Source organism: Spinacia oleracea, chromosome 6, assembly GCF_020520425.1.
Source record: "Spinacia oleracea cultivar Varoflay chromosome 6, BTI_SOV_V1, whole genome shotgun sequence".
NCBI classification, from domain to species: Eukaryota; Viridiplantae; Streptophyta; class Magnoliopsida; order Caryophyllales; family Amaranthaceae; genus Spinacia; species Spinacia oleracea.
In genome coordinates this window covers 2,098,017-2,109,215 of record NC_079492.1, presented here as the reverse complement: position 1 = coordinate 2,109,215, position 11,199 = coordinate 2,098,017, and the positions used below count along the sequence as shown (strand labels likewise).

At 34.8% G+C, this 11,199-nt stretch overlaps 2 protein-coding genes across 2 annotated transcripts; both read right to left on the bottom strand.

Annotated features, from left to right (window-relative positions):
- Positions 1–979: 979 nt before the first annotated feature.
- LOC110777109 (uncharacterized) lies at positions 980–1,630 on the bottom strand. The gene has a single exon (XM_021981726.2). It carries the CDS (start codon positions 1,555–1,557, stop codon positions 1,201–1,203), a length of 357 nt encoding a protein of 118 aa, XP_021837418.2. The 5' UTR covers positions 1,558–1,630; the 3' UTR covers positions 980–1,200.
- Positions 1,631–2,637: 1,007 nt separating this feature from the next.
- Positions 2,638–7,002, bottom strand: LOC130464049 (putative two-component response regulator ARR20). The gene is made up of 5 exons (XM_056833420.1): positions 6,794–7,002; positions 6,263–6,339; positions 6,096–6,132; positions 3,477–3,697; positions 2,638–2,925 (listed from the first exon to the last, which is right to left on the bottom strand). Exons 1-5 carry the CDS (start codon positions 6,915–6,917, stop codon positions 2,746–2,748), a joined length of 639 nt encoding a protein of 212 aa, XP_056689398.1. The 5' UTR covers positions 6,918–7,002; the 3' UTR covers positions 2,638–2,745.
- Between the last annotated feature and the right edge of the window lie 4,197 nt (positions 7,003–11,199).

The window sequence follows — 11,199 nt, the reverse complement described above, 5'->3', positions numbered from 1 at the left end:
TTTGAGTTTGATACTCTAAGGGGTAATCCAGATTCGGGGCGAGTATTGAGTAGATAAGTTTCAGTTCCCTCCCAATTGTTGTTGCGGGGGATCGAACACGAGTTCTCCCTACCAAGTTCAGCCCAAATCACCACTGAACCAATAAATAATTGGTACAATTCTTTCTACTTCAGTGTACCTTATCTTCATCAAGATTTAAGTTGGTCGGAAAAATCCATATTTGTACAACGTTGTTATAACATTAACGTGAATGACATGACAACAAAATCTGGATAGAGGTAGATAAGTGAAATTAAATCCGACCTATTTATTTTATTTGAAAGTATTAGTACTTGCTCTTAATTTCAATCCATCCCTTAAAATTTCCATGGCAATTGGCTGGCCTATTAGTGGGAGTGGGTACTCGAACTAAAGCAAGGCCCATATGCTACCTTTTAGGCAGCAGTCCAGATTCTAAACATAACACTTTCTTGTCACGTGAATGTGAATATGTGATTACCAAGATCACATTTTAGGTTATTGACCAAGTTGTACCTAATGTTCTTTGACTTTCAAGCTTAGCTACAAGATAGGGAATTGGCTAACAATCTGTATTGGCACAAGTTATGCAGTTTCATTTGTATATTATTGGTTATACTAAATACACTATTAATCACTGTGCAAATGGACTTTATGCTTTATTCGTACTCACAAAATCTTTATTGGTGCTACTCACTACCAGTAACAAACTAATCACTACCGGTAAAGATGGTTTGTGTTCAAAATGGATGATCGTTGTTGTTGTCCAAGCCTTCTCCCTAGATAAGAGGCTCTCATGACTGTACACGAGCAATTATCAGGAATTATTTTCCATTAATTTGCCTATATCAAATAATGTTATGATTTAGACATTGATTTACTGGTCATAAACTCATAACATATCGACCTACACATTCATAAATCGGTCATAACATATGGAAGAAAATAGTGAAGATGGAGCTTATATTAGTAGCAACAGAGTTTATTATGTAATGCAAATAAAGTAACTTACAATTAAGACGCAACATTAACTAATCATGATTAATATGCCTTAGTAGGCACTAAACGAAGTTAACACATAGTTAACACATAGCTAACTCTCTAACAACAATAGAAAGAAAGACATAAAATGTAACATTTGCCAATAAACTCTGTTGTATACATAGCATGAGATCAATTAGCCTAGGGAATGCCTCCACTTCCAAACCCACCACCAAGACCGCCAGGACTTCCACCAAGACCACCAGCACCACCACCAAGACCACCAAGACCACCTGCACCACCACCAAGACCACCAGCACCACCACCAAGACCACCTCCAAACAAACTACCAACGCCGAGTCCAGCATTACCAAGACCTACACCTAAACCAAGACCACCTCCCCCGATTACCCCAACTCCACCAGCCGCACCACTCCCACCAGACGGTAGGAAGGTTTTCTCCTCATCAAGTCCACCGCCGAGCTTCCTAGCATCGACGACGGTGGTGCAAATAAGGGCACCCATGACCACTAACATAACAACAAACTTGCTAGCCATATTTGATATTTCTGATTTTTCCCTTACAATATTAATATGTTTGTACTTAATGAATTTGATGTGAATGTTACTCCAAATGAGGGAATATATATACATGTCAAGGTATATAATAAATTTGTAGTTGATAAATTAATTAAAACACAACAGTATTTTCTTATATCATTTTATGTCCGTGTTACATACCTTTGCCCTACGAAACATGGTAAGTGTATAAATATATTATGCTTTGAAAACAACATGTAACCATTTTTGTGCAACTTTAACAGTTATATTTCCTTTTTCATAGTATTCTTCACGGTCGGAATAATTGTTTTGTGCCTTCAACAAGAGTTTATAGTTAGTTGGTGAGAGAATTGAAATAAATTGTGTTAGGTCTGTATACAAACAGAAACATCGTGAGTACTACAATTATGCACTTCCATTTTGAGTAAAGGAATATATTGCATATTGTAGTTCGTACTACGAAGTATATACTACCTCCGTTTCTAAAAGTTCTTTACGCTTTGAAAAATGTGTCCAAAGTGTAAAAACTTTGACCGTAAATTCTCACTGTTATATACATCAAAACGTTACATGTAAGATCTTGTCAGATTGGTCTCGGTATGTATTTTCAGAATATCAAATTTTTATAATTTTTTCACATACGAAATTGGATATATTAGTAGTTAAATATTGCATTGGAGTTCGTGCAAATAGTAATTGTAAACTTTTGAAACAGAGGAAGTACGTAATACTCTCCAAGGTTATCAAAATCGTGATTCTACTTTGAATCGAAAGGGACTCTTAGAATCGAATCATAAAATTGAATCGTAGAATCGTAAGATTCTAAACAAGTATAAATATAGTCAAGATTTTATTCTCAAATTTTATTTAATTTGCTTCTATATAATTGAAATATATAGTAGTTGTTTAATACATTAATAAGCAATAATTAACGAGATTTATCTATTTATAATTTTCTCATCATGATTTAAATTTACGAGGTTTTCGCTAGTCAAGAAAAAAGTGTAGAACCGTAAATCGAATCGTTGACCATATTTAAAACGCAGAATCGTAAGATTCTATGATTTGAATCACGATTTTAATAATTATGGTACTAATATATATTACATTACATCATATCATGTTCTAATATATATTTCCTAGTTAAAAAACATGACTTTAAAAAATTAGAAATTAGCTAAGAAATTAAAGAGAAAGGTCTAGGGAGACATCTTCTTGAATACCAGCTGCCATAATTCTACTACATGATGAGCTTAACTCTAAATTAAGTGAAGCATTTAAGTGTTGATCATCAGATAATGATGATGTTATTGTTATTGATGTACTATACCCCGACACCTCTTCATTCATCTCGTACCCCTCCGCCTGCAACAAAAATAAAATAGAGAGTTTGTCAATTACTACCTAGCTAGTTTCTAACAAGTGAGGTCAATAAGTCAAGTAAATAATATCATTTTTTATAGTAAAAGTAATTCATTAATAAAAAGTCATATGACATCTACAAAATCAATTTGAATTAACAAATACATAACAAATCGAATCAAATCAAATAACTTTATTATTACCCTAATTACATTTAAATCATTTTAATGAATTAATAACTTTATCAACTAAGCTAACTAGCTAATAATTGACTCTCCCGGTTTCTAAAAGTTCTTTACAGTTACTATTTTCATGGACTCTAATGCAATATTTAACTACTAATATATCCAATTTCGTATGTGAAATATTATAAAAAGTTGATATTCTGAAAATACATACCGAAACTAATCTAACAAGATCTTACATGTAACGTTTTGATGTACTACGTATATAACAGTGAGAATTTATGTTCAAAATTTTTATACTTTGGACAAATATTCCAAAGCGTAAAGAACTTTCAGAAACGAGGTAGTAATTCGTTTGCAAAAACTTACGAGATTAGGGCGACTTCGTCTGAGGAGATTGTGGAAGACGATATAGGGATGATGTGATTGTTGCACCATGCCATCTTGCTTGAAATTGGTAGTTACATCTTGAGGAGATGCTACCATGGAATTACAAGTAATTGGAATATAATTATCATGGACATATGAATTGTTATGTACTATCTTAGTTTCCTGCACATTTGTACTCATCTTCGTGCCATTAATTATATCTGCCAAACAAAAAACACACAATGCATACATTCAGCTAACTTACTTCTATCAAACAAACTAACACCTATGTAGTACACACTACAAGAATTTGTATCTTTAATGACAACCTAATAACGACGGGTCAAAAATCCCGTCGCAAAAGCTTTTTGTGACGGGGATAATAACCAAACAAAGACGGTAACAACTGTCGCAAATGTTTTTTTACGACGGGTTAACGACGGGATTTTCCATTAACGACGGCCGCCTTTTATGACGGGTTCGCGACAGGAAATACCGTCGTTAATCAACGATTATTGGCCTTTCGCGACGGGATGTCCCGTCGTTAATGGTACAATTTCTTGTAGTGACAAATTAATCGCTCGCCATAGAACAATTTATATATACATTTATACTCCTTCACAGAACAATTATGATAGGTCTGTTTTGAGACTGCCATATGCATAAGACTGTTGCTTTGAGACTGCCATATGCATAAGACTGTTGATGTCATAATTAAAAGATATTAATATTCGACGACGTACAAAGTGCAACTAATTGATTGGAAAATATAACCATTTGATTGATCATAATTAACTGTCATAAGTATTTGATCATAACCTGGTAACTATTTGATTAAAAAGTACAATTATTTGACAAGAAGCTGGTCTTAGACAAAGACCGTCATATATAAGTTTTTATAAATTAATTAAATGTTTTCAAATTTGATCAAAATTTACGAGAGTCTATATATTGACCGACCACATACAAGTCCAACAATGTTCCTTCCCAGCTAAAACCGATCAATTGATTATACTACGATAATATATAGAAGATGAAAACAATTTATTTGGTATATTTTGAATGGTTAATAGATATCCATACGGAGAGAATATTTTAGTAGTAATTTGATTCTCCCTCCGTTTCTTAGTGATCTTTCTGTTTTGACTATGTACGTTTCACATGTTTGAACATTAAATATCTTTAGTTTCATACTAGTAACATTATAAAACTTTGATATTCTTAATGCACTCATTGAAATGAATCAAACAAGACCTACATGACATGACCAACTACGTTTTTCTCTTATATATAGGGAATAAACTAGTAGAATATCTCAAATTCTAAATAATTGTAAATTCCAAACAGGAAGAAATTAAAAAAACGAAGAGAATATTATTAGTGAATTCTTTAGTTTGTAATTTTCCATTCAATTCCATGATCAGTACACGTGAAATTATAAGCAAAGTCACACGAATTTAGCTGTTTTTAAGCATATATTTTTGTGCAACTTAAAGTTTTAAGTAAAGTTATACTACATGATGTTGGATCCAATTAATTTCAAGAAAAAGTCACGCCAGAAATATGGGATGCTAATTATAACTACAAGGAATATTTTGAACAAAAAAACATTCCTCATCGTGTAAGATACTTTGTCGTATGTATGAGTATGACCTTTACGTAGTTGTAACAATAAAGTTTTAAAATATAGAAGTATTAAATTATGGTAAATTATATTCCCTAAAATTTGACAATTTCTTACTTAATAAATTAACCTACTACATGATTTTATTTTATTAATTTTTTATGCAAATGAGTAATACAGTATACTCTCACTACAAAAAATTGTACCATTAACGACGAGAAATCCCGTCGTTAAAGGCCAATAATCGTTGATTAATGACAGGATTTCCTGTCGTGAACTTGTCATAAAAGGGGGTCGTCATTAATGAAACATACCGTCGTTAACCCGTCGTAAAAAGACATTTGCGACGGTTGTTCCCGTCTTTGTTTGGTTGTTAGCCCCATCACAAAAGGCTTTTGCGACGGGATTTTTGACCCGTCATAATTAGGTTGTCATTAAAGATACAAATTCTTGTAGTGTCTGTACAAATTACAAGTGGGGAGTGGGAATTTACAAATAACGAATAAGCCTACATTATGAATTTATTATATGAAAAATTAAACTTTTGACCTTTTTAATTCATTTGTAAAAAATATGAGAATTTTCGCAAAAGTTACAAATTTTTTTATAAATTGTGGACTTTTGGTGTGATATATCAATGTAGTCGATCAATATATTTTACTCTTAATTAATGAAATGAGTATATATATAAAATTTCTCGTAAGTCATAAATATAACATAATTTTAACTTGTCTAATTATAGTTGGTTTTAACTAAGTTATGTTCTATTCAACTCTATTATAGTTGGATTGTACTACTTTTGTTACTTCTCTAAACATTTTAATTAGGTAAGGAAATTTTGTGCTTAGTTTGATGAAAGTTGCACTTGAAGTTAGAATCATTTCTAGACCAAAGTACGCATTTGATACTTATCAATTAGGTAAGGAAAATTAATTTGTGAGAAATTAACTACCTTATAAAATTAACAAAAAAAAAAGAGGAGGATATATATTTACCTCTTAGAACTTGTTCTTGCTTCATGCTCCTATACATCTGTTTTACACAAGTTGACATGAAAAAAAGTTAGGATTAAATAGAGACGACGATATTTCCTTGTACTTAGAATCAATTATCTTGGGAGTTGGGATTGAGTAAGCGCGACGTTGTTAAGAAGATCAGGTACCTGAAGATGGCTCTTCACATGAGACAGAGTTATGCCTTTCACCCCCATTATTTGTAGAATCATCTTCGGAGTAGCCCCTAAAATTCAACATATGGTGGTATATATCAGAGTTAGGTCATGATTATCCGCTTCCACAAAATATATCCTAAACAAATGTGGAGAATATTATACATGTTTTCTGTATCAGAGATTATTATTTACATATATAGTCTGTTTAATTTGTTTCTAAATAATTATCGGTTTTAAAAGTACATTTTATTAAAGCGTAACACTTTGATGTATGTATAGTTGATAGAATTTTCTAACATATATTTATAAAAGATGCTTTTGGTTTTGATAAAAAATTATACTTGTAATTAACACTCTTAGGTCTATATAGGTTGAGTAGCTTGATTTTATAATTGAGAGATATAGATCATATATAACACAAAAACCAAGTTTATATTAGTGAAAATTAATTACTATATAGCGCGAATTTAAAAGAATTTTTTTTAATTAAGTTGAGCTAGTAATTAATTAACTAGGGCTTACTCTCTTCACCACCAAGTCTTTCAACAGCACGAACAAAGCAGTGATGAAGGTCACCTGTCCAACGAAGCCGTGGCGCGTTTGATCTTACGTATGGCCTAAGACCTCTTCCTTTCAACTCCATCATTTTACGCACAAATTAAACAAGCTATCTATAATGAGATGAGGAAGAAAGAGAGGTTGTTTTCATGCCTATCTAGCTTGTTTTTATACTATAGGTTAAATTGCTTGCGCACAAAATGGTCAGTTAATTTTATTATGTGTTTTTATTATTTTTTGTATTTTAATTAATTAATTAATTAATGTATATGTACAAATATAAATATAAATATTCCTAGCTCACAGAAATTTAGGCTTAGTTATATATGTTGTGAAATGAAGTTCAATTTTGCTTTCATGAATCGGGAGAAAAAAGAGGGAATAATAATGGACTGATTATATAAAGACAGTGAATATTTGAATTCCTGTAGGCTATCATGCTCATGCATGCGGACAAGTGATGACAACATCCATGTCCATGCATAATAATACGACTATTTCTTACAAGTATTGTTACCCAATTAATAGTCCAAGCAACTACGCACACGTCGCATAGTTGTATCTTCCACGGCCACAGGGTATGTACATTTAAAGATGGTTGTGTGTCAGGCCGGGTCGGGCTTCGGGACAAACCAATGGGGTCGTGTGTCTAAACGGGTCGGGCGCACACCATGCCCACTCTACATCTTGACGAGCCGAGCTGAAAAGTTCAAAATAGGGCACAGGCGTAATTTTATTTAATTTAGCGTGTTTAATTTTGTCGTGTCGGGTCGAGTCGTGTCGCGCTTGTTGTGCTTGTTTCAAAAAAATGCGGCACATGCCCGACCCACGACTTCGTGCTCGTATAGGGCCGTGCTTTTTTCGTGCCCGTATCGGGCCAGACATTTTTCATGTCGGACCACGACCATCTTTACGTTCATTACAACATTGAATTTACCGCGCGCGCATAATATTAATAATAGTAAATTACCTATCTCCTTCGATCTACGTAGCAAAATATTATTAACATTATGTTGAAGTGCCAGAACTAGGCTACTATGAAAGGGCTAAAGTTTCTTAAGGAGGAATGCTTAGCTAGCCTTATATTGTAATTAGTTCTTTTGGCCTTGTAGGATTTAGGCCTCATATTAATTTGTATTTAAACCCTTCTTCACATTAATACAAGACAATAAGGAAAAATGATTTCTAACATGGTGTCAGAGCTTTCGTATTTCATTCACCAAACCCTAAAAAAACCAATTAATGTTTTCTTAACCTACGCTTAGTTTATAAGACCGACTATTTGTAATTACATTACAAGAATTTTATTAGAAATCAACACTTAGGATGATTTCTTTGCTAAACTGATTTTCAGTTTAAGCTTTGAGAGAGAGAAAGAGAGAGTTCTAAGAACTTGATCAAACAGAATTTTTATTATTTGATTGATGATCCATTCGTACAGCAAGCATGAACTATATATACAATCTAATGGTGATGTGTTGCATCCAATGAGATGGCTCTATTTGTACACATCAGCTATTGCAGCTGTTAACAATCAGCTTATTACAAGTATGCAGTACAACAGAATGACTAACTAACTCCCTAGATTTAAGGAGGTTGTTAGAGCTAGAAACTGATCATGTGGAGAAGCTTCTAGTGTTAGGTTATGATACATATGACATTACATAGATCATGCGGAAACAACCATTAACCCAGGAAACATATTATTTACACATAATCATTTAGCATAGTTTAGATGCATACTCTTTGTTGCGTGCCTTCCCTAGCTGCGCCCGAACCGAACAAGAACAAGTCTTTTAGGACTCCAAGTGTCGTCCCTCCGTAGAAAGTCCACAGCACGTCCGGATCCGCCTTAAGATTGACCAACTAGAATCGCCCTTAAGGTACTCAGAAAATTCGGCACTTTTGGGGCAAGATGGGTGTTTGAATTTTCTCTCAAAAAACTCACTTTTGAATACTTTGAAACTTGTGTATAAATTATGACCCCTAGGCCTTTATTTATAGAGTTATGGAAAAGGAATCGTAATCCTAGTAGGATGCGAATTAATTGGAATTAGAATTCTACATGAATTCTACTTAATCAATTTATCCAATAGGAATAGACATTTAATCATACACTGACTCTTGCAGATTCAGGAATCTCGCATGAGCTCAAACTCACACACACACGGCAGCCACAAGGGCTGCCCACGCATGCGAGCAGCAGCCCACGCAGCGCGGCCCACGCATGCGTGGCCTTGTGCGCGCTGGGCTGTGGCGTGCGTGCTTGCTGGGCGATGGCCTGGCTTCGTGCTGGGCCTTCGTCCGGCAGGCCTCGTCCGATGCTAATTCGTACGATACGCTTCCGATTAAAATTCCATTTCCGGAATCTATTTCCGATACGAACAATATTCAATATTTCCGATTCCGGAATTAATTTCCGTTTCGAACAAATATTTAATATTTCCGTTTCCGGAATTATTTTCCGATTCCGGTAATATTTCCGATTCTGACAATATTTCCGTTTCCGGCAATATTTCCGATTCTGGTAATATTTCCATTTCCAACAATATTTTCGGATACGTACCATGTTTCCGTTTCCGGCAACATCTACGACTTGGATAATATTCATATTTCCGATACGATCCATATTTCCGTTTCCGGCAATATCATCGTTTCCGGAGTATTCATTTCTTGCCTGTGACGATCTTAGCTCCCACTGAAACCAAGATCCGTCGGTTCCGAATATTCATAGATGGAGTATTTAATGCCATTAAATACTTGATCCGTTTACGTACTATTTGTGTGACCCTACGGGTTCAGTCAAGAGTAAGCTGTGGATTAATATCATTAATTCCACTTGAACTGAAGCGGCCTCTAGCTAGGCATTCAGCTCACTTGATCTCACTGAATTATTAACTTGTTAATTAATACTGAACCGCATTTATTAGACTTAACATAGAATGCATACTTGGACCAAGGGCATTATTTCCTTCAGTCTCCCACTTGTCCTTAGGGACAAGTGTGCATTTCCTAATTCCTTTGTCGCTCGATGCTTGCTCTTGAACATAAGGTAAGAGTTGTCATCCTTATTATGTCCAGAGGTGTTCCTCGGTTTCAGAGTTCAACTGATCAAATAAACAGATAATCATAGCCTATGATTCATCCGAGCACGGCCATGCATTTCACAGTTTCTAGCTCTCCGAGTGGCCTTGTACAACTTTTAAGCATCTCATCCCGATTTATGGGAGGACAATCCCAATCTTGCGATCTTGAGATTAGACTTCGTTTGATAGGTGATTACCTGAGCGTTGCCTTTATAGCCTCCTTTTACGGTGCGACGGTTGGTCAACGTCAAAGCAACCAGTTCTCAAACAAGTAATCTCAAATCACTCAGGTATTGAGGATTTAGTGTCTAATAATTTAATGAAATTTACTTATGACAGACTTTCATCTCTTACAGTAAAGTTTCATAGGTCTTGTCCGATACTAGTCTTCCCAAAGTAAGTATCTATGCAAATGATTATGACATTGCCATGTCCACATAGTTCAAGAAACAGAACTACTAGTCATCTTGCATTCTAATCGTCTAACGTTTTCTATGCGTCCAATTTTATAGAAAACTCCGACTAGGGACCATTTTCAACCTTTGACATTCAAGTTCACTTGATAGACATTTCTTAGTCACATGACTGGTCCTGACAGTCTATCTTGAATATATCGTCAAGTTGAAGGGACTCATCATTTAATAAACCACAAATTAAATGGAAAAATGAATTCCTTTCATTTATTGTGAATGATTAACCAATAATGTTTTACAAAGATTTAAACTCTAAAACTTTAAAACATTAAACAGAGACATCAAAGCCATTCTCCAATATGCTTGATTCCCATAGCTGCAGTGTGCGAGTTGTGCTTCGCTTGCGGCAGAGGTTTAGTTAATGGATCTGATATGTTGTCATCAGTTCCAATTTTGCTTATCTCGACTTCTTTTCTTTCAACGAACTCTCGTAGAAGGTGAAATCTACGAAGTACATGCTTGACTCTCTGGTGGTGTCTAGGCTCTTTTGCCTGTGCAATAGCTCCGTTATTATCACAATACAGGGCTATTGGTCCTTTAATGGAGGGGACTACACCAAGTTCTCCTATGAACTTCCTTAGCCATATAGCTTCCTTTGCTGCTTCATGTGCAGCAATGTACTCCGCTTCAGTTGTAGAATCCGCAATGGTGCTTTGCTTAGCACTTTTCCAGCTTACTGCTCCTCCGTTGAGGCAGAAGACAAACCCAGACTGTGATCTGAAATCATCTTTGTCGGTTTGGAAACTTGCGTCCGTATAGCCTTTAACAATTAATTCATCATCTCCACCATAGACCAGGAAGTCATCTTTGT

What these genes read in the sequence shown, in the direction of transcription:
- LOC110777109 (XM_021981726.2), bottom strand. Translation starts at nt 1,557, where the DNA reads ATGGCTAGCAAGTTTGTTGTTATGTTAGTGGTCATGGGTGCCCTTATT.
- LOC130464049 (XM_056833420.1), bottom strand. Translation starts at nt 6,917, where the DNA reads ATGATGGAGTTGAAAGGAAGAGGTCTTAGGCCATACGTAAGATCAAAC. An exon ending in GCAAGAACAAGTTCTAAGAG is followed by an intron (nt 3,698 to 6,095) that starts GTAAATATATAT and finishes TTTGTTTGGCAG; the next exon opens with ATATAATTAATGGCACGAAG. An exon ending in GACGAAGTCGCCCTAATCTC is followed by an intron (nt 2,926 to 3,476) that starts GTAAGTTTTTGC and finishes TTTTTGTTGCAG; the next exon opens with GCGGAGGGGTACGAGATGAA.